Genomic DNA, 23,458 nt, shown 5'->3' with positions numbered 1-23,458 from the left:
TATATATATATAATATTCTGTAACTGTAACTTCTGTCCGTGCTGTGCTTTTGGAAACCGAATTTCTCAGAGGAACCCACCCGAGGGATTAATAAAGTTTTATCTTATCTTATCTTATCTTATCTTAAGAAAAGCTCCCTTTGTACAGGAAGAAATCTCTGGCAGAAACAGGCTCAGAGTGGAGCAGCCATCTGCTGCAACTGGTTCCATGACTGCAAACACCTTTTACTTTAAAAACATCACACTTTTGAAGTGTTTCTACCAGTGGGCTAGCAGTTAGTAATGTAGTGTAGTTTGCACGGAAGACGATGACTTATCTTCAAACATTAACTACTTGCTTGAGTGGTAGGAATACTTGAGAAAGTGATAGGTAAACCAGGAATGCAGGTTGATTGAAAGTCAAAGTTGGGCCTCAGCACTACAGCTAACAGATTTAAAAAGGAGCAACTTTTATTTTGAAGGTGAATGGTCTCCTTTTCCGCTTTGGACTTGTTACGACTGTTGTCGTAATTTTGTGTAATATGTCAATCTGAGTGTGCAGGTGCCTCTCCGTGATTGTTCAATCCAGGGGACGGATCATAAGGATTGGCTAATGGCCAGGAGACACATAAGTATCTGGTGCTGCATGGTGTGACTTCCAGTTGTTTCGGACTCTTTAGTTTTCTCTTATATATTATGAAAACTAATATCCTACTTCTGTTAAAAATACTTCCTTTAATGCCATGTGACAAACTAATACAGTTCTTGTCTTCTCAGCCTCGTTCTGGAGATCAGTACAGTGTTCCTGCTGCGGGTGGAGATATGTTATGGGTAGATGATTGATGGACAAAAGTATTTAGGGCCTTTAGCACTAGGAAGGCCCAGAGCCCAGCCATTTGGCTTTTCTACCTTTAAAACCCGGAGAGCAGCCAAATGGCTGGTAGGCTTTTAGCTAAGCTTTAGCTTCAGGCAAGTGGAAGCTAAATTGGCTAGTCATTCATATGTAAATTGGGTTGTTACCTGGGAATTCTGGAGGGAGGGGAGTGGGGGTGTGTGGATGAGGGGGTGGGGGAGCTGCTAAAAGCGGTGAGCTTCCTTTTGTTTCATCTTGATGCATTCTCAATCATCCAGGGAAACAAATCTCCAAAAGTCACCAACTTGGAGTGTTTCAGTTTGCCATCTTAGGGAGAAATCAACACACATGGGTGTATGTCCTTTGTTGCTGAGATTTATTGATAAAAACAGTACAAAAAATCAACCATTTGTACACATTTTTACAAATAATTATAAAAAGTGAGTGAGTACATTTCAACATTTTCAGCAATCACTCACAATCCTGGCACTGCCATGGTATCTGTAGTCTGCATTTACCACATGTGTATCTGTTGCAGTGAACACATCGCACAGTGGCATGATTGTTCTTGCAATTGTGTTTGACCTGACACATGGCTCTTTTTCCAGGGCTCGGTGTGGAGGGTTGTGTCAAAGGCAACTGTTCTTTTCTTGCCTTCTTCGCAGCTACATGAGAGTGAGCTAACTCCCTTGCAAGCTCCACCAGGAAGTCCACCCGTCTTTCCTTCGTCCCGGAGCATGCTTGATACAGCACATGTGCATTCAGTGCTGCCATGTCAATCATGTTATAAAACACGGCAACTGGCCAGCGCCGTGTTCCTCTGCGGACAGTGTACTCCCGAACCATCTGGTCCATCACATCCACGCCACACTTTGTTTTGTTGTAAAGGGTGACAGTGTTTGGCTTCCTTTTGGTAGTGTTATCAGTCTGAACCACGCCGTGCATGCTGCTAAGAATATAGACTGTCTTCTTCCGTTTGGCCGCATACGCCGTCAGCGTGGCAGCAGAGGTTGAAGGAATGGAGAGTTTAAATGTTAGTTGTAAACAGCTATATCATATAATAACTGCAGCTGTAGCTGTGATCAGACATCCCCCTGCAGGCCCTGAAGCTGAGCTCTGAGGTCCTCACAAACCTGCTGGAGCCAGCTTCCATCCTGGGGAGCACGTTTTTGTGTTTCAGCGCGGGGCGAGGCACAAAACCCAGATGGTCCAGATGGACCAGATGGTTCGGGAGTACACTGTCCGCAGAGGAACACGGCGCTGGCCAGTTGCCGTGTTTTATAACATGATTGACATGGCAGCACTGAATGCACATGTGCTGTATCAAGCATGCTCCGGGACGAAGGAAAGACGGGTGGACTTCCTGGTGGAGCTTGCAAGGGAGTTAGCTCACTCTCATGTAGCTGCGAAGAAGGCAAGAAAAGAACAGTTGCCTTTGACACAACCCTCCACACCGAGCCCTGGAAAAAGAGCCATGTGTCAGGTCAAACACAATTGCAAGAACAATCATGCCACTGTGCGATGTGTTCACTGCAACAGATACACATGTGGTAAATGCAGACTACAGATACCATGGCAGTGCCAGGATTGTGAGTGATTGCTGAAAATGTTGAAATGTACTCACTCACTTTTTATAATTATTTGTAAAAATGTGTACAAATGGTTGATTTTTTGTACTGTTTTTATCAATAAATCTCAGCAACAAAGGACATACACCCATGTGTGTTGATTTCTCCCTAAGATGGCAAACTGAAACACTCCAAGTTGGTGACTTTTGGAGATTTGTTTCCCTGGATGATTAAGAATGCATCAAGATGAAACAAAAGGAAGCTCACCGCTTTTAGCAGCTCCCCCCCCCCCTCATCCACACACCCCCACTCCCCTCCCTCCAGAATTCCCAGGTAACAACCCAATTTACATATGAATGACTAGCCAATTTAGCTTCCACTTGCCTGAAGCTAAAGCTTAGCTAAAAGCCTACCAGCCATTTGGCTGGTGGCGGGTTTTAAAGGTAGAAAGGTAGAAGCCTGGGACTGCCAGTGTTAAAAAGTTCTCCTCAGTGTCCACAGAGCTGCCTGTGCATTTGCAAGCATTGTCCAAATATTTAGTCTAATGAATTGTTATTTTTCATTTTGGATTCTGAACACCTACAAGGCGACACCCTTCCTTCCTGTCTTTTCCTTTCCACGCAACGAGCAAAATAACTTCAGCTCTTCTGCATATCAGCTCCCACAGATTGCTCAGATTTACATGTAGTTATAGGTTTCTACTTTTACCAAAGTTCTTTTATACACAAAGATGACGTGGTTGAGATTCTTTGCACTAATGATTAAACGAAAGCTTTGTGGTAATCTTAGACATTTCCAAACCCACGTTAAATGGGCACATCCTCTTGTGAAGTGCTCTCTCTCACAGTTTGGGATTTCAGTGCAACTGGCGCAAGACTGAAGCCGCAGGATTCACACTTTGCTTCCCCAGAGATTTGGATACAAATATGTCTTCCTGCCTTGCCAGACTTGGCAAGACCACTCGTACATGTGTCACAGGCCTCACCTCCTCTGGTCTCAGGCATCGTTCTCACCAATATATTTTTACAGTGGTTTTTTTTTTTTTTTGGCAGGGGAGAGGGGTCCATCCTGCCTTGGTGTCCAAACTAAACAGAGAAGCATTCGGGATTGCAAAGAGGAATCTAAATAATTTTGTCACACCAAAGATAGTCTAGACACTCGACACTAGTTAGCTCTCTATTGCCTTGATCACACATCATCCAGTTTTGACAGCATCTTCTAATAAAGGATCATTACCCTCATCTATACATGTGCGTAAACTCAGAAACAGTAATGGCAAAAAAGGGCCAGTATGTGGCGAAAGCAAATAACATGTAGATAGTGTCATGCTTTTAAAAATATACCCAGGATTAGTATTCACTTCTGAGTTCTTACTCACTGTAAACAACAAACATTAATTGGACTCCATTTAGCTTTTAGCTAGTCCTGGTAAAAAAAAATGTACAACTTCTTTCAAAAGTAATGTTTTACATATTAGGATATAATAAAAAATATCTAATCCTTATCAGATCTTAAAATTATCGGTTGAAAAACAACACGTGGCATAATACAGTATATAATACATAATGCAGTATTAGTATTTATTCTGTAGAAATTGCAAAGCAGGGTGTGAAAAACTAAGTACATGACCTTATAAAATCACCTCGATCATCAGTAACTTGAAGCAGTTAATATCTGTATGACTTAATCATTCTCTCACATTATTGTGTAGGAATGCTGAGGTCTGGACTTGGACTGGACCAATACAACACCTTGATTGTTTTCTTTTTTGCTATTTTGTAGATTTGCTGCTGTGCTTGTGATCATAGTGGCGACCGTGGTTCAGGGGATTGGGAAGCTCATCTTGTAACCGGAAGGTTGAGGTTATATTCATCTTTTAAACTGTCCTGATAGGTGTATCTGATATCACTGTGTTGTTGTTGTTCCTGCATCATAAAAACATTGGTCTAGGATTAATATTGCAATTGACCAATCACATTCTGGTGATGCCATAGCTTTGAAATGTGGTAGAAAAAAAAATTGCCTTTGTTTATATAAAACTCACTTGTAACTTCCATATCAAATGTTTTCTTCTTCTTCTTTTTTTTTTAAAATTTACACAGTATAACAGATATATTATCAAGTTAGGTTAGCTGTTATCCAGATTTAGGTCACTCATGTTGGTTGCTTTGGCTAATGCTAACTAAATACACAGATAACATGACTGGCTGATGTTGATCCTGGACTAAAATCGTTATGATGATGTAGGAATATCCCCAACACTGGGATATCAGTTTATCAGATCCTGACATGTAAAACCTCAGAATTTAAAGACAGTGTCCTTTCTTTTTACTATGTCTGTAATGTTGCTACCCGAAATAAAAGCTAGACGGCTAAACCTAGTTTTCAAAAGTTGTCATTGTGGTATCTAATTGTGTTTTGACACAGGTTTTTGGTTTTGTTGTCCTTATGGGAAGTTTGTATTGGAGTGTTAAGGAGGTGGTTTGCTGTAATAATTGACCAGTGGCCTTAAATCGTGAGCTACTGTTAACCAGTGTTGCTCACTGTTGATGATGGAAGCCAACCCAGTATCACAGCAAAGCACGTAATAGACCTGCTGGCTTATTATGTGGATGAGCCACGCTTTACCTCTCCTTAGGAGTGAAATGGACACACCTGGTTAAGTTGCATTACTTTGCTGTAATATCGGGTTGTAGAAGTAGAAGAGAGTCACTGATATTTGTGCTGAGAGAGTCAGGAAGGGTCTTCTTTATTAATTACAGTACATTCACACATTTGCAAAATTCACCCAACACACATTTAAATAAAAGTCTATCTTAAGAATTTTAAACAAAGTACTTCTTACCAATGCTTTCTTTGCCCATCTAATAGTCCCAAAACATAATTATTAAAAAACAAGGAGAAATTTAACATAGATATTTACAGAAGTGCAGGTATGAGAGTCAAAAAAATAAGAGACTTCTATTCCTGCAAGGCACTGGCTTGTAGATAGCACTGCCCTCTACTGGAAGCTAATAGCAAATTCATCCATTTAAAACTATTATTGACAGTCTGCTCCTAATGCAAAAAGATGACTGAAATAAATGGAAAATAATTGTGCTAGTTTTGTAACACCTTTTGGTCATTATGATGCACTTCAAAGCATTAAACTGAAAAACAAAAAAACAAAAACCATACTGTGAGGTTGTAGCACCAGTGCTGCATATTTTGTAAATAGAGGTCATTTCATAAGTGCCTAAATACAGAGGGAAGTTTATCCAGCCGCAAGGCAAAACACATGAGCAATTTGTATGCAATGCATGACCCACAGCGCCCGAGGCCAGGATCCTGACTGTCTGCTTGGTCTCCGTCCGTAAACAAGATCTGATTTCTAAAATTGACGTATTTGAGGTAACATTCCCATGCCTTAATTCTTAAAAGCAGTTCAGGGTTCCAGGTTTGGCAAACACATGCAAGCAACACAGAGGAACATGAGCAGGAACGTTTAAAAAAAAAAAAAAAAAAGTTAAAATGTCCACAGTAAAAACTAAACCCATTTTAGAGAAAACTCTTGCTCACAACATACTGGAGGAGGATGAATTTATTGATATTAGAGTATTAAATTTAATAGCAGGATATGGAGCCTTTCTTCCCACCCTATACTTGTATTACTTTGGTCTTGGCTGGGTCGCTGCTATTGACCTCTGGATGAAAATTTCACCAGTTGTGCTTGTGTAAGTTTGAGTGTGTATGGATAGCCGTTAGAACGAAAAGAAAAAGAAAAAAAAAAAAGGGGGGGGGGGAAATCCCTCATCACGTTCTGAGGATTACAGTCAGACTGAAAGCAAGCCTCCCAGACAGCTGGGAAAGACAAGGATCAAGACCCAAGGTGGAAAAATAACAAGTCTAGTTGGTCAGATAGATGTTACTTCGGCTGTTAAGACCGCAGCAGTTCATGAAGCGGATCGTGGCAAAGGAGTGAAAGCCAACTGTCAGATCAAACTTTATTTGTAACTCAAGAAGGTGCCATGAAACATTCCTACTGTCAGCACATTTTCCCATGTTAGCGCAGGGTGTTTTTCTTCCATCCTAATGCAAGATTAACGATGGCAGCCTGCATCCAAATTGAAGTTTAGCCTCCTAAGAGTTATTAGAGAGGAAATTACAGTGAATCCCCAGTGCTTGTGACCAATTTCCAACTGTGACAGTGGAAGAGAGATGAGGTGTGATAAAACATCAGCCCACACCTACAAAAAGGGCTACAGAAACCTCTCATTCAAAATATTTGCTACATTAACATGTGCCGATCAGTCCATCTAGGTTTACAGCTCAGTTCTCCCTTCGAGGTTAAACGGTCCGTAAAAATTGCACGGGCATATTCAATTCAGTTATTAAAACAACAAATTAAACATCACTTATAATTTGGTTTGTCATGAGGGTTCGGGCTTCAGGCCCCAGTGCTGGCAAGCATTCACTCTCCTAAAGGTGTTTGAGGGAACATGGAAACCACAAGTCAGCTTTAATGCTCCTGCTCTGCAGCCGACCAGCCTTTAACCTCCCTGAGACTGTTACATTTGACAAATCTCTCAACATTAACTCTCAGGCCAGCGGTTTTCTCGTAAGAACAATTCATTTCATGTTTTTCCTTTTTTTGTAATTTTACATACACATTTAGGGGGAAACAACTTCATTTCACCCTGCACTGATTAACACTCAGAAATAGTCCAGCTTGTAATCCAGCCATGGGGCATCCACAGTTCAATTAAATTCAATGTAGTTTTATTTATATAGCACCAAATCAACAACAACAACTGTCTCAAGGCACTTCTTATGGTAAAAACACTACAATTTAAAAAAAACAAAACAAAAAACCCAACAGTGATATGAACCCCTATAAGCAACTTCTTTGGTGACCGTGGGAAGGGAAAAACTCCCTTTTAACAGGAAGAAGCCTCTAGCAGAACCAGGGTTTAGGGAGGGGCCGTCTGCTGCGACGGGAGGAAGGAAGACAGGACAAAGACATGCTCTGGAAGAGATCCGGAGTTTAATAATAACTAAATGCAGAGACACACACACACACACGAGCAAATGTAGCCCTTAATGCTAGTCCCAAACCTGGATAATGGATGGCGTGGGTTTCATTGCGAAGGTCCATATGGGTTGGTCAGCAGCTTAGTTAACAACAACTGCTTCCAGTGCTGAAGCCTGTACTATTAAGCGAGAGAGGCCGCTGAATTATTAGAGGAAAAACACAAGTCTACCTTTGAGAAAGTTCCACTTTATTTTTTATAGGAAAAAAGCAAATTTATGATTAAAATGACAAACTGATAAAACAATACATTTTTGAACTTTGAAATAAAAGTGTTTGTAATTAGGTTATAATGATAATTTGATAAGGCTAAAAATGTGCACCTCCTCACTTCTTGCTGGCGATCCTCTTGGATCGTCTCAGACCTTCGTTTTGTGCCTCCTCTCCAGCATTATCTGCAGTGGTGGCAGCAGCTCTCCTGCCACGAGAGGGCACCTCAGGTTCTCCAGTTTTCACTTTACTTTGACTTTTCTGTTGGGAAACTGTGGTCTGAGCAGTTCCAGCAGGCTTTCTTCGTCCTCTCACAGGTTGTACTGACTCTCGGGAATTTAAGTCCTGCCCTTCAGCTTCCTCATTTTCCCCTCTGCTTGCTTTAACCTTCTTTTTCTGTTGCTCTCCTGGAGCTCCAGACCGGGTTGGCTCTTCGGCTGAGGTTTTCAGAGTGTCCCTGTTTCTACTCCTTGTTGATTTACTTGTGTTTTTTGCGTCTTGCAACATTTCAGTAGATTTAACAGCTTTCTTTTGTCTCTTTCTTGGCAGCTTCATTTGGCTTTTAATGGCATCTAAATCTTCTTTGATTTCTGGTGCTTCCGTGATGTTCACCTGCATTTCCAGAGACGTGCAGGCCTCCTTTGAAACCACATAAATGGAAAAATAGTAAGCCTTTTGTTAATGTGTGGATACAGGCACCAAACCTCAAGTTTAAAAAGATAAATGAAGTGGTGTAAGATGAGACTAAATCGGGTCCTCACCTCTCGCTGTGCAAGTTCAGCTTTCAAATCAGACAACTGCCTCATCAAACCTTGTATCCTCAGCTGAAACGGATACAAATAGTCAATAAATGTAGACTTTCAGGCTGGAGCCTCTCTTTTATGGCAGTCAAAAAACGGCCAAATTAACCCCCAACAGCTCAGTTCTATTTCTGTTTTTCTGACAGACTGCCATCTTCTTTACTGCTCTTGAATTTAACTACCACCAAGAAGTTGACTTCATGAAGGACTGAGTGACAGCCCCCTGCTGACTAGTCAAAAATTGGAGGGGAGCAAACCAAAACAAAAAACCAGTCAATAGAAAACACTATTTTCCATTACAAGTTATACATATATTGATGGCTTCCTATACGCACTGACCACTTTAATAGGGATACATTTTTCAAACACTTAAAAATACAAAATCTCTAATCAGTCAGTCACATGGAAACAACTCAGTGGATTTAGGCATGCAGACACGGTCAAGACCACCTGTTGAAGTTCAGCCTGAGAATCAGAATAAAGGGAATTTAAGTGACTTTGATTGTGGTATGGTTGTTACAGAAACCACTGATCTACTGGGATTTTTCCCAACAAAAATCATCTTTAGTATTTACAAAAAAAATGGTCTGAAAAAGAGAATATCTAGTGAGCAACAGTTCTGGGTGGAAATACCTTGCTGAGGTCAAAGATGAATGGCCAGACTACTTCAAGCTGATAGTAGGGTAACACTAACTCAAATATCTGCTTGTTACAGAAACAACCACGGTATACGGAAAAGCATGTGTGAACACACAAGATGTTGAACCTTGAAGCAGATGAGCTACAGCAGCAGAAGAGCACACTCCTGTCAGCAAAGAACAGGAAAGTGAAGCTACAATTCGCAACAGCTTACCCATATTTGACAACACTGGGTGCCACTTCCTAACAGCTAAGAAGAGGAAACTACAATTAATATTAACATCTCAAACTGGTTTCTTGAACATGGCAATGAATTCTCTGTACTCAAATGGCCTCCAAAGTCACAAGATCTCTGTTAAATGGCGCTTGTTTTTCATGTGTTCATGAGGAGATTCACATCACAGTCATGCAGCCAACAAATCTACAGGAACTGTGTGACACCATCATGTCAATATGGATCAAAATCTTGAAGGAATGTTTCCAGCACCTTCATGAATCTGCACCATAAAGAATTCAGTCTGTTCTGAAGCTGAAAGAGGTCCAACCCAGTACCAGCAAGGTGCACTTAATGATGCAGCCAGTGAGTGCATATTTTTGCAGTTTTCGGCCTCCATATTCTCTTACCTGTTTATTGGCAATTTGCCTTTCCATCTGTCCTCTCTCTTCAGCCTCCTCCTTCCTCCTGTGATGTCAAACATATGAACAGTAATGGGATTTTTTTCCCTCCCTTTCTTTCAGAAGCCAAGATGCTGACAGCATTCATCAGCGACGCAAACCATTACTGCAAAACATGAATAGACAGAGCCATAACCCTGGCCCTACATTACTGTATCCAAGGAAGACATTACTTGTTTGCCACCATCTTCTCTATTTGATACAACTCGACCCTCTTCTTATCCATGGCGTCCTGGATGTCTCTCATTTTCATCATGGATAGGAGAGATTTGGCATCCGCGTCAGTCAAGTCAGCCTGTGGGCATGCCATTCTGAGGACCACCTTTGCCCACTCAGTGACCTCTATACAAGATGGAAACTGACAAACAGAGGAGATTTATCATCAGAATACATTTAAAAAAAAAAAAAACAAAACAAAAAAAAAAAAAAAACCCACATTTCCAGTGAAACTTCAACTGCAAACAATCTGTACATGTCTCTATTGCAAGGTTTAGTGTTTGTTTTGGTAAAGCAAAAAAACCCCCGAAAGTCTGCAGGTTCAGTAGGTTAGCGTTTGATGTTGTGGATTAAATATGCCTCTTAACCTTTGTTAAGAGCTTCCATGATTTTGAGGAATTTCCAGTGAATGTTATCTAACAGGCTGTAAATGCCAGAAGGAATCATTCAAAGGATCCATCTTTTTAAACTTCAAGTCCATACCATCGCTGCCCTTCAAGTAAAGACTTTTTTTGGTGGTGGTGGGGGATAATGCTATTTTAGGGGGGAATATAAGAAGCCGGTGAAGATGCCTGTAACACACCGAAGCTTGAACATACACAGAGTTATTACGACAATAAAAAGAGACAGATGCGCCCCAGAAGCAACTGTAGAAGTAAAGAAACATCAAAGAGTTGCTTTTAAAGGATACATTTGGAGGCTCACAGCATAGGAGGTCATGTTGCATGTGTGAAAGTCACCACGTCTATTGCATTTCAGAATAACTCACCCTCTTGAGCTCAGCCTCTGCTTTCATCTTGGAAGCACATGCCAACTCTAAGGCCACCATTTCCGTTTTTAACAGCTTCTGCACTTCTTCTAGTTTAACCTGAGGACCGCCAGAACATCCAACTGTATCAGTGCACTATAGCCGTTCATGGTGAAATGCCCATATATGAGGCCTACCTGCATTTTTTTGACAAGCTGCTCTTCTTTCATCTTTTTTAAAAATTCCAAGTCAGCAGCAGTGAGCTGGTAACCCTTCATCCCTTTCAGCATGGAGTGAGGGTCATGAGATTCTGGAAGTTCTTCTGAGCAAATAGTAATTAAGACAAAACTTTGTGACAAAAACCCAAGTGTGAAACTTTCTTTACAAAAACTAAAATCTAGATGATTTCAGTTTCTGTTCAATAAATTAGACACCTGTTAAAATCCAAATGGGAACGTTTAATATTTGTATCATTTTCAAAGGCTCTAAAACAAAACTGTTGCTCACCTGTATCTGTCTGACCTTTTTGGTTACCTTCGTCTTTATCTCTGACACCATCCTATTTATGAAAGCACAAACGTTGATGGGTCAAGTCAATGAAGTAGTCAGATTTAAAAAAACAAAAAACAACCCAAAACGTTTATGTACCTCCATGTTCTGCTCTGGTTCCTCAAGGTTGGTGAAATCCAGTTGTCTTGTTACGTTTGTTAAGGGCGGCGTCCTGGGAAGCTGCCGACCTGACGGGATGTAGTTCCCTGAACTGCAGCTCCGTCGCAGAATTTCAAAATACGTGTCAGACATGTCTGAGGATTCCCTTCAACATAACCACAAAAAGCACTGAATGTCTTGAATGATAGCAGCAAGGGCTCAGCTGACAGCTGCGACCAATTGGTGCTGCCGACACATGCTCCCTTCCTCTCTTCCGGCCTTTAGGGCAGGTAGCTCCACCCACGTGTGGCCTTTATCAGTTAGGAGCTAAACACTCTCAATCAAAACATTTAACGAGATTAAACATGCAGACATTTCTAACAACATGACAGTATTTAATTATTAACCAAATGTGTTTGTGAAATTGTTCTGAGTATTTCTAGAAACCTTTTGGCCAAGCGACCATCTGTCTGGGCCTCCTTTACTGTGGCGCTAGTTGGAATCTCCCACTTTGTTTTGACTGTTTAGACCAGGTGTGTCCAACTCACAGCCTCAAGGGCTGGTGTCCTGCAGGTTTTAGATGTCTCCTTGATCCAACACAGCTGATTTAAATGGCTAAATTGCCTCTTAAACATGTCTTAAAGTTCTCCAGAGGCCTGATGATGAACAAATCATTTAATTCAGTTGTGCTGGCCCAGGGTGATATCTAAAACCTGCAGGACACCCTTGAGGGCTGGAGTTGGACACACCTGGTTTAGACCCATAATCAGTGCTTTAAACATAGTAAATTAAAATCAAGTGTGTACAATAATCTCTCAGGTTTTGAATAAATGTGTCTGACTAGCTAGTTAGGTATAGCTATGATACTGGCTTAAATAACTGCCACATATAAAAACATACGACTACGACCCAACTCTATATGCCGGCCTCAATGGTGCTGCTTTGTAGAAGTGTGAACACCTGTGAAGGTGTTTTGTCTTTTTCTTTATCTGACAGGCCGTCTCCAGACCACTGATTTCATCCACTCCAAAAGTCTACTGATAAAAGTGACGATGGAAACGTTGCGCTGTGACAGGTCCGGCTCTGCAGAGTGGTTCTGTTCTTCTACCCTGCTGTGCTTCACTCATCCCTGCATCGTTTTCAGCTGTGGTTCAGAGATGGCTGATTTCTCCTTGTTCACCAGTGGGTGGTGACAGATTCCTTCAGATTTGAAGTGTGGGGAAGGAACGCTTTGATTTCATGTCTGCCCAGAAAAGCCATTAACATAACAGTTCTTACACTTCATTTTATTATTTCTTTTACATTGTTTATACACATGAAGAACTGAAGAAAGGCACCATTTGATTAGACAATCTTTAAAAAAGGTTTTAAAATACACATAGACAGCAGTGAACACTACATAGGTATATTCACAAAAAAGCTAATTTTATAGTCCTGGTCCTTAATAATGCTTGAATTTTCTCATTTGTGTTACTTTATATTTAAATTTTAGAATTTTTTTTTATGCTAAAAATAAAAACAGATGAAAGATGAAAATATTAAGATTTTCACTGAGACTGAGCCGGACTGACAAGATTTTTGGTTTTGGCTTTAAAATGTAAGAATAATTCTCATCTTTCAGGAAGCATTGGGATTTTTTTCTCCAGCCCAAAATCACTGGGGAGTAACAGTAATGTGATTTTCCTTTGTGCTACTATTATACACTGAATTTCCCATAACGGCTATCTTTTTGCCTCTAGCTCTCACTTAAAGTGCACTGGTAAATGGGCCTACTGCCAGGTCCACGTTCAATAAAGAGGTAAAAGGGAATTACTCCTCTCCACTATCACATACATGCTTATCAACTTTCTATTTACAATATTTTAGGTTCTTTACTTTTTCATTGCAAAGTGGCTTGAGATGACTTCTGTAAACTGCATCTCTTCTGAGTTGATTATCCAAGGCACAATGAATCAAGGAGACTGCCCAGACACTTTTGTGAATATAAAAAAAGCTTCAGTTTTCTTTCTTAAGCTGACCTTACTTACGTTGCATAACTAGGAAATGTTCAGCCCTGCTTTAACAGACAGACAGGCAGGTGTACAGACAGACAGATGGGCCGTGACACAAAATAGGCACAACCAAAACCCAGTCTATCTTTAAACTGAGCTGCCAGACCCACATGTCGAGAGGAGCTCCAAGAACTCAAAAGGAGAGGGCTGAGTCGTAAATACCTCTGTTTTTAAATGGCCCGCTCCCATAATGCCGAGCGAGAGAGGAAGGAGGATGGGGGTCAGAGAGTGTGTGTGTGTGTGTGTGTGTAGCTGTATGTGATAAACTAACTTGGCATAACCAAGTGGAAAACATTTGCTTGGTTTTACATGGCAGCTAACAAATCATGCCTCAATAAAAATCAAATTAAAAACTACTTTCCTCGTTTTCCTCATAGCGATAATTCCTCTCCGGTGTAAGTAACTGTGTCTGCTGTGTATCTGTTCTTCATCTGGCAGGAGGTGTTAAGCAGGGGGTTCAGTGCAGCTTTGCTGGTGTTAAATTGTTTTAACTGCAGTTTTTTTTATGATGAATGTAAGAATCCTGCTTGTTTATTTCTGTCTGAAACAAGGACCCACTGCTTTACAAATGTCCCCCTGGCAGACCTGTGACATGTAGCCCACCTTTAACCCTTTGACAGTCTCCAGCTTCACAGCAACCCTGAATTGGATAAGTGGAAGAAATTGGATAGATAGTTTCCAGAAATTAGTAACCAAAAACAAAGATGAGGCACACTGACATACAAATGCATGTTGTATGTAAGAATGAGCCAGTTCTTCACATTTTTCAGCACAAGCAGATTAGTTATATACAAAGTCCCCGAGATGACATTCAGACCCCCCTCTTTCTAAAAGTATACACAGCACACATTTGTAAAGTAGCTCTTTTGTTGTGTAAAAGCTCTTTAGTGCAATAGCAAATGCCCCAAAAAGGCCATTAACAGCTGCTTTGACATGTACTGTATTGAACTGCTGAGCAGACAGCTCGTAAAGGCAGTGATAAAACAGCACCCATGGTGGCCATGGATGTGGATTGGATAGAGGCAGGTGCTCCAACTTACCAAGAGACTGATGGAAAATGGGTTAGAGTCATCACTGTGAGAAAGATGGGACAATGGAGAGTTAGTCTTACCCAGGAGATGGTTAGTTTGTACTGTTGCATGATACAAGCTGATTTAATGACAAGCAAAGTGGAAAAAAAAAACACACACACACACACTTGGAAAGTTGGAGAAATTCCTGCTGTATATCTTACAAAGTTATTTACCTCAGAGCCCAAACATGGCAGACGGAGGCAAACGTCTGGTTGATGGTAAGAATATTTTGTGATGATTCATTGTTTCTGTCATTCGTTCGAAATGGGGATCAGATTGATTAGTTGCTGCACACTTAGTTTAGTCAGAAATGTTATTTAGTAAAAGGTCAGGAAAGGAAATAATAGACAAGAATTGATTATCGAGATGTTATTTAAATATTTCCTTGCATCTTTTTTTGTAAACATTACACATTCTGGCTTAACAGCATGTGAATACAACAAAGTTATATTCACATGCTGATAAACACACACATGCACAATTAGATTATTTTGTAACTTGGTGTCTTGAGAAAAAAAGGAAAATAGTATTCAAGAAAGAATTAGAGTGAATCAGCAGACGCACGGTCAGTTTCTGTTTGGAAACAGATTTGATTTCTTTTTTTAACAAAATGAGCAGCAGTTTTCTGGGAAAAATACCTTGTTGATGCCAGAGCTCGGAGGAGAATGGCCAGAGTGCTTAAAGCTAGTAGGAAGGTAAAAGTAACTCAAATAACAACACGATACAACTGACGTATACTGAACTTCTGAATGCACAACACATCAAGTCTTCAAACAAAAAGATGACAGCAGCAGAAGATCACTCACTCCCTACAGCTTTGAACAGGAAAGTACAATTAACACAGTTTCACCAAAACTGAACAATAGAAAATTGGGAAAACATTCAGATGGCAGGATCAGAATTTAGTGTCAATAACATGAAAGCATGGATCCATCCTGCTTTGTCCCAACAATGTGGGTTGCCAGCACCTTGTTGAATCTACACCATGCAGAATTAAGATGGCTCTGACGGTAAACCCAGTACAAGCATTGTGCAACTAACGAAGTGGATAATGAGTGTATATTCATGTTAGCAAGTTTATGACTTGTGTGGTGGTTGGGCTGATTAAAGTATATTATTCTTTAGACAAAACAATCTTCATCATCAGATGAAAACAACCTGTGTTACATAATCAAAAGCTGAGCATTGTGGTGCTTTCGGTTTGTTGCCATTTCCAAGGCAAAGAACTGAAATTCAGTTTATACTAAACAAAAATACCCCCCCCCCCCCCCCCCACCCCCGTGTCTTCCCTGTAACTTATCATGCTTATCTTGTCTAATCAACATAAACAAACTTGATGACTGAATATGGTAGTGAATGAGAGTAAAGCAACATGACACCTCTGAGCATGTGCACATCCAGATCAGAAACACACATAGACACACAACCATTTGCGAGTGATGAGAGATGGCTAGTTGGAAACTTCGAGGCCTGCACTTTCTGTCGTGCCACCTTCAGAGCTGTCAGTGAGGTTAATTCTGTGATATTTGTGATTAGTGACCGGTGTAAGGTTACAGCTTCCCAAGACCAGTCCAGGACTTACGCTGCAAACGTCTGGACTTGACAAAAGTTTTGAAACGTATGACATTTCATCACATATGTGTAGTGTTTCATTACATAGTTCACATAGTTTTCAAAGGCTTGATAGAGCAGCCACACAAAATTTAATAGTGTTAATGTTTAGCATTGATGAGTGGATTCTCTTGTGCTAAATCACAGACTGTGTAGAAATAGATGGACTTTTTTTTTTTTAAACTGTTCCCCACTGGCAAAGCATGGATGAGATTGAGAAACTGAGTGCACTGCACACTCGTACATTAGAGACTTGTTATTCACTTGATAATCATTTGTTGTCATCTATTTTACTCTAAATTGGTTGCAAATGTGCAAATGAATGCCATGTTCTACTAAATAACACTTGAAATTAATAATCAAGACGATGAAGCTGAGATTGATGATTATAAACAGTGTTGGGCAAGTTACTTCGAAAAAGTAATTAATTATAGTTACTAGTTACTTTTTCAAAAAAGTAACTGAGTTAGCAACTGAGTTACAAGATTCTAAAAGTAATTAATTACTTGAAAAGTAACTATTGAGTTACTTAAAAAAAAGTTTGGGGTCCAGGGTATAATTGGCCATTTTTAACTACTTTTGATTTCCCCTCCACATTTTACCTTTAAAAACTATTTACTTTGTTTTGTTTGGTATCATCCTTTTCAGCACAGCCTCACATGTCTGAATTTACAGTTATGTTTTCTTTTTTATTTACTAAATCTAAAATCAGAAAAAACAAAATAACATCCGAGTAGTAAAAGTGATATTTTTTACTGTAACAACCACAAAAATGTTTAATGAATCATATTTCATAACTTTAAATGCAAATATAAATTGTCAATTTTAAAATCATATGTTGCAAGTTATTTGCAGCCATTTACCTTTTATTACCCTTTTTTTAAAATAACCATTTCAAACTATTTACATAACAATCAGCTGTTCTCCATTCAATAAGATGACACACAAATTATTTGTACCACTCCAAATATTTCTGTCCACTATAAAGGAGAACATCACAGCCTGATACCTGCAGGTCTGACAGCAGCAGGAGTATCACTCCTGTTTTCTACCTGGAGACAGCAGTCGCCTCATTGTTCTGACACACAACACAAAACTATCCATAACATTACACACTAACTACACAAGACAACACATGAACTACACACTCCAAACACGCTAAACGTCTCTCACATCTCAAAACTCGCTCTCTCTCTTTTTCTGCTGTCTTTCTCTCTCTCTCTCTCTCTCTTGCCATCACTCCTAAAACTTCCCCCTCTTCCTAAACAACCAAATGTCATATTGCCATATCATTTTTTGATTGGTCGACATGGTGCATTTTCCAACCAACACGAAAGGATTGTTTTTTTTTTTGGTTTTTTTTGCTCATAAACAGAGAGTACTTGCTAGCGCTGTCCTTAGACAGTAAACGTGACGAAACTATTGAGGAAAAAAAACGCTGCGTATATATTGTTAATCATGAGTCTGGTTTTACGGCCTATCAACACAATTTAAAAACTGGTATATATCACCTTGTTGCTTTGTCATCTTGAAGTGGTCATGTGATTGGCTTACCACGACTACTTTATTCTTCCTCAGTCAAACAGCAGCACTCATGCAATTGTTTTGCCCCCTTAGCTCCAGGTGTTGTGCAAAAAAGTGATTGTCTGCCAGAAAGTGATTGCGGTCCGTGGGAGTGCGTGCAGCTGCTTAAAGCTGTAGCGCCCAGATTACTTACAGCTACTTCCGTGCAACTGATATAAGATGCGGTAAGCTGAACACAGCTTCAACCGTCTGTACTCAATACTGAAAAAAGTAGCGCCGGTAGTAATGCCGTTACTTGCAACGCTGTTATTCCCATCACTGATTATAAATGATTATAAATGAGATTATAAATTATAGACTTCTGTCCAATCAGTGTTCTTTTTGCGACCTCCTGCTGGCTGTAGGTGCAGAAATGTATTGAAACTCCTGCAAACATACATGGAAAGTATATAAGGCAAAAACAGAGGCCATGACTGACAGTGCTCCACTGTATGCTTTTCTACAGGGGCGATTCTAGAATCAGAGCTTTAGGGGTGCTGAGCACCCAGAGAGCTGCCCAGCCAGGCAAGATAAACCTGTCTCTGTCAGTCCCTGCATCCTTAAATGTTGTCCCGAGTTCTCTCTGACTGTCACTTTGGTGCATTTAAACCCCTGTTCCACCCTGTCCTCATTGTCTGTTGTTTTCATCTCTGTTATCAGTCATCATAATTTTACCATCTCTGTGCAAGTCTGCAGATTTCTTTATTAAATCATAAGATTCTTAAATTCATCAAGTCTCTCTGTGCCTGGGTCCTTGTCACAAAACATGACATCACTGTTTTGTACATTTTAACACAATTTAATTCCCACATTTGTGAAAGAAAAACAAAACACTTTTTTGAAAAGTCTGTAACAAAATCATCAAATCTGATAAAGGTTATTTAAATGCTGCAAAAGAAGAATGGATTGGAAAAAAAATATTTCCTGACCTTAATTACTGGGGGAGAATAATGAATGATGCTCATAGTGAGTAAAAAGTAAACTGAGTGTATTTTTTCGACAGAGATTCACTTTTAATGTATATGTATAATATAATACAGATAAATAAAAAACACTCCCAAAACAGAATAAATTATTACAAATAAATTATTACAAAATATTAATAAAAAACTATAGAAATGGAGGCAACTTTGCCTGTGGTAGAATGTATACAATGTATGAAAAAATCTTTACTGCAGATACTAATTTTACTAATTTAATAATACTAATTTTGTGTTGTAAGATTTATGAGTTTCATGCTTTCATAGTGGTACTTAGGAGAGCTTGACATTTGTGGTATACACTATAAAAAGTTTGAGAAACACTGATAAGTGTATGTGTGCTTTTGGAAAACATTTAAAGCTGCTGTACAGAATCTTTGAAACAAGCTTAAAACATTTTTAGAATATAAACAGAGCATCTGCTTCTCTTTACAGCTCCTCACTCCACCAGGGCTGATTGGCACTTTCTGATAGTGCGCAAATGTGATGTATGTAATGCAGCAGACATACAGACAACTGGACGGTCCAAATGTTGGCCTACCTATCACTGGCTAAGGTTTTAGTAGAGTTGTGGCTGAACCACATAAAAATATATCATTAATTTTAATCTCCTCAATCAATGATAATGTTATGTTGGAATGTTGTTAAAGAGGGTCAAAAATGTTTCAACCCAGTTTGTTTTGCAGATTCTGTATAGCAGCTTTAATATAGGGAGGACACAACTTCCAGATTGTGTGAGTAAAATCAGTTTTTTTCTCTTTTTCAGTTTAACAGTTTCTGTTTTGCCTGTCACTGTTCCCTGTCTGTTTTCTTACCTGGTTCTTCCTGACCTTGCCCTTTCTCCTCACGTTCCCTCTTTCCTCTCTCCCTCTTTGGACTGACAATCATACACAAATAGATTGTATTCAATTAGATGAAAAATTAAATTAATTTAAAAAAATACTATTAAGATCACTAACAAAAAGTCCTCTCTCAGTGTACTTTCAACCAAAAGGCAAATAACCAAACCACATGAACATCTAATAAAAGATATAAACATTGAAACACTGATCCAACATTATTCTTGATTGACGGATCATTTGATTTTACACTTTTACCTGAATGTGTTTACCTGAATACCCCTCCTTGAATCGCTACCTTATCGTGGTGGAGGGGTTTGTGTGTCCCAGGGATCCCAGGGGCTATGTTGTCTGGGGGCTTTTGCCCCCTGGTAGGGTCTCCCATGGCAAACTGGCCCTGGGTGAGGGACCAGACAAAGAGCGATTCATAAGACCCTTATGAAAAGGACACCGAGGGAACAGTTTACCCTGCCCGGGATAGGGTTACCAGGGCCCCGCCCTGGAGCCAGGCCCGGGGAGGGTGCCCGAGTGCGAGCGTCTGGTGGCCGGGCCTTAGTCCATGGGGCCCGGCCGGGCACAGCCCGAAGAGGAGACATGGGCCCATCCTCCCGCAGGCCCACTACCCGCAGGAGGTGCCATAGGGGTCGGGAGCACTGTGTGCCGGGTGGCGGCCAGGAGCGGAGGCCCTGGCGGACTGACCCCCGGCTGCCAAGACATGGAATGTCACCTCTCTGGTGGGGAAGGAGCCTGAGTTAGTGCGTGAGGTTGAGAGGTACCGGCTAGATATAGTCGGGCTCACCTCTACGCATGGCTTGGGCTCTGGAACCAGTCTCCTGGAGAGGGGCTGGACTCTGTCTCAGTCTGGAGTTGCCCCTGGTGAGAGGCGGCGGGCTGGGGTGGGTATTCTAATATCCCCTCGGCTTGCTGCCGGTACGTTGGGGTTTTTCCCGGTGGACGAGAGGGTTTGTTCCCTGCGCCTTAGGGTCGGGGAACGGGTCCTGACTGTCATCTGCGCTTATGCGCCGAGTGGCAGTTCAGAGTACCCAGCCTTCTTAGAGTCCCTGGGGGGGGGGGGGGGGGGGGAGAGGGGGTGTGTGCTGGAGGGTGCTCCACCTGGAGACTCTGTTGTCCTGCTGGGAGACTTCAATGCTCACGTGGGTAACGACAGCGAGACCTGGAGGGGCGTGATTGGGAGGAACGGCCTCCCTGATCTGAACCCGAGCGGTGCTTTGCTATTGGACTTCTGTGCTAATCACAGTTTGGCCATAACGAACACCCTGTTCGAACATAAGAGTGTCCATAAGTGCACGTGGCACCAGGGCGCTCTAGGCCGTAGGTCGATGATCGATTTTGTAATCGTATCAGCAGACCTGCGACCATATGTTCTGGACACTCGGGTAAAGAGAGGGGCTGAGCTGTCAACTGATCACCACCTGGTGGTGAGTTGGATCAGGTGGCGGGGGAGGACGCTGGACAGACCTGGTGCACCTAAACGCGTAGTGAGGGTGTGCTGGGAACGTCTAGCAGAGGCCCCAGTCCGCGAGATCTTCAACGCACACCTCCAGCAGAGCTTCAACAGCATTCCGAGGGAGACTGGGGACATTGAGTCTGAATGGACCATGTTCAGCGTCTCCATTGCCGAAGCTGCTGCATTGAGCTGCAGCCGCAAGGTGGTTGGTGCCTGCCGTGGTGGTAATCCCCGAACCAAATGGTGGATACCAGAGGTGAAGGGAGCCACCAGGCTGAAGAAGGAGTCCTATCGGGCTTGGTTAGCCTGTGGGACTCCGGAGGCAGCCGACAGGTATCGACAGGCCAAGCGGAATGCGGCTCGGGCAGTGGCTGAAGCAAAAACTCGGGTGTGGGAGGAGTTCGGAGAGGCCATGGAAAAAGACTTTCGGACTGCCTCGAAGAGATTCTGGCAAACCATCAGACGTCTCAGGAGGGGAAAGCGGTGCTCTACCTGCACTGTGTATAGTGCTGGCGGAGCGCTGCTGACGTCGACTGGGAAAATTGTCAGGCGGTGGAAGGAATACTTCGAGGACCTCCTTAATCCCACTGACACGTCTTCCGAGGAGGAAGCAGAGTCTGGGGATGAGGGGAATGACCCGCCAATTTCCGGGGGCGAGGTCACTGAGGCAGTTAAACAACTCCTTGGTGGCAGAGCCCCTGGTGTTGATGAGGTCCGCCCCGAGTTCCTGAAGGCTCTGGACGTTGTAGGGCTGTCCTGGTTGACACGCCTCTGCAATGTTGCGTGGAGATCAGGGGCAGTACCTGTGGACTGGCAGACCGGGGTGGTGGTCCCCATCTTTAAGAAGGGGGACCGGAGGGTGTGTTCCAACTACAGGGGGATCACACTCCTCAGCCTCCCTGGGAAAGTCTATGCCAGGGTGCTGGAAAGGAGAGTTCGTCCGTTAGTCGAACCTCGGATACAGGAGGAACAATGCGGTTTTCGTCCTGGTCACGGAACACTGGACCAGCTCTTTATCCTCTCCAGGATACTTGAGGGTGCATGGGAGTTTGCCCAACCAGTCTACATGTGTTTTGTGGACTTGGAGAAGGCATTCAACCGTGTCCCTCGGGGTGTCCTGTGGGAGGTGTTGCGGGAATATGGGGTGTCTGGCCCATTGCTACGGGCCATTCGATCCCTATACAACCGTCGCAAGAGCTTGGTTCGCATTGCCGGCAATAAGTCGGACTCGTTCCCGGTGGGTGATGGGCTCCGCCAGGGCTGCCCTTTGTCTCCGGTTCTGTTCATAATTTTTATGGACAGAATTTCTAGGCACAGCCAAGTGGCGGAGGGCTTTCGCTTTGGTGGCCTCAAAATCTCATCTCTGATTTTTGCAGATGATGTGGTTCTGTTGGCTTCATCGGGTGAGGGCCTCCAGCTTGCACTGGAACGGTTCGCAGCCGAGTGTGAAGCAGCGGGAATGAGGATCAGCACCTTCAAATCTGAGGCCATGGTTCTCAGGTGGAAAAGGGTGGAGTGCCCACTCCGGGTCGGGGATGAGTTCCTGCCCCAAGTGGAGGAGTTCAAGTATCTCGGGGTCTTGTTCGCGAGTGATGGGAGAAGGGAGCCGGAGATCGACAGACGGATTGGGGCTGCAGCTGCAGTAATGAGGACGCTGCACCGGTCCGTCGTGGTGAAGAGGGAGCTGAGTGTAAAAGCGAAGCTCTCAATTTACCGGTCGATCTACGTCCCTACCCTCACCTATGGCCACGAGCTGTGGGTAGTGACCGAAAGAACGAGATCGCGGATACAAGCGGCAGAAATGAGCTTCCTCCGAAGGGTGGCTGGCCTCTCCCTTAGAGATAGGGTGAGAAGTTCGGCCATCCGGGAGGGGCTCAGAGTAGAGCAGCTGCTGCTCCACATCGAAAGGAGCCAGCTGAGGTGGTTCGGGCATCTGACAAGGATGCCCCCTGGGCGCCTCCTGGGTGAGGTGTTCCAGGCATGTCCCACCGGGAGGAGGCCCCGGGGCAGACCCAGGACACGCTGGAGAGATTATATCTCTCGGCTGGCCTGGGAACGCCTTGGTATTCCCCCGGATAAGCTGGAGGAGGTGGCTGGGGAGAGAGAGGTCTGGGCCTCTTTGCTTAGGCTGCTGCCCCCGCGACCCGGCCTCGGATAAAGCGGATGAAGATGGATGGATGGATGGATGGATACCTGAATGTGGCTCCTTTTTCTGAAAACACTTCCTCATATCCATTATGAACCTGGCTGTCTTTCTGTACACACACACACACACACACACACACACACACACACACACACACACACACACACACACACACACACACACACACACACACACACACACACACACCAGGAGTTATAAGGTTAATGGGCATTCAGTCAGTTAGCTAGTTAGTTAGCTAGTATCCATTTCAAACAGGACAGTGGTAACAACAGCAGGCTACGGAGAATTTAAAGTTTTAGTTTT

At 42.5% G+C, this 23,458-nt stretch overlaps 1 protein-coding gene across 1 annotated transcript; it reads right to left on the bottom strand.

Annotated features, from left to right (window-relative positions):
* Window positions 1–7,718: 7,718 nt before the first annotated feature.
* Window positions 7,719–11,924, bottom strand: LOC113016322 (nuclear mitotic apparatus protein 1-like). Its single transcript, XM_026159065.1, has 9 exons — window positions 11,851–11,924; window positions 11,404–11,569; window positions 11,263–11,314; window positions 10,953–11,077; window positions 10,777–10,875; window positions 9,965–10,149; window positions 9,741–9,798; window positions 8,439–8,501; window positions 7,719–8,316 (listed from the first exon to the last, which is right to left on the bottom strand). Exons 2-9 carry the CDS (start codon window positions 11,554–11,556, stop codon window positions 7,795–7,797), a joined length of 1,257 nt encoding a protein of 418 aa, XP_026014850.1. The 5' UTR covers window positions 11,557–11,569; window positions 11,851–11,924; the 3' UTR covers window positions 7,719–7,794.
* Window positions 11,925–23,458: the final 11,534 nt, after the last annotated feature.

This window comes from Astatotilapia calliptera, chromosome 23 (assembly GCF_900246225.1).
Source record: "Astatotilapia calliptera chromosome 23, fAstCal1.2, whole genome shotgun sequence".
Classification (NCBI taxonomy): domain Eukaryota; kingdom Metazoa; phylum Chordata; class Actinopteri; order Cichliformes; family Cichlidae; genus Astatotilapia; species Astatotilapia calliptera.
The sequence above is the reverse complement of the archived record's forward strand: the minus strand, read 5'-3'. Positions and strand labels throughout refer to the sequence as shown.

What these genes read in the sequence shown, in the direction of transcription:
- LOC113016322 (XM_026159065.1), bottom strand. Translation starts at nt 11,556, where the DNA reads ATGTCTGACACGTATTTTGAAATTCTGCGACGGAGCTGCAGTTCAGGG. An exon ending in GAGAAGATGGTGGCAAACAA is followed by an intron (nt 9,799 to 9,964) that starts GTAATGTCTTCC and finishes TTGACATCACAG; the next exon opens with GAGGAAGGAGGAGGCTGAAG. An exon ending in GGCAAATTGCCAATAAACAG is followed by an intron (nt 8,502 to 9,740) that starts GTAAGAGAATAT and finishes TATCCGTTTCAG; the next exon opens with CTGAGGATACAAGGTTTGAT.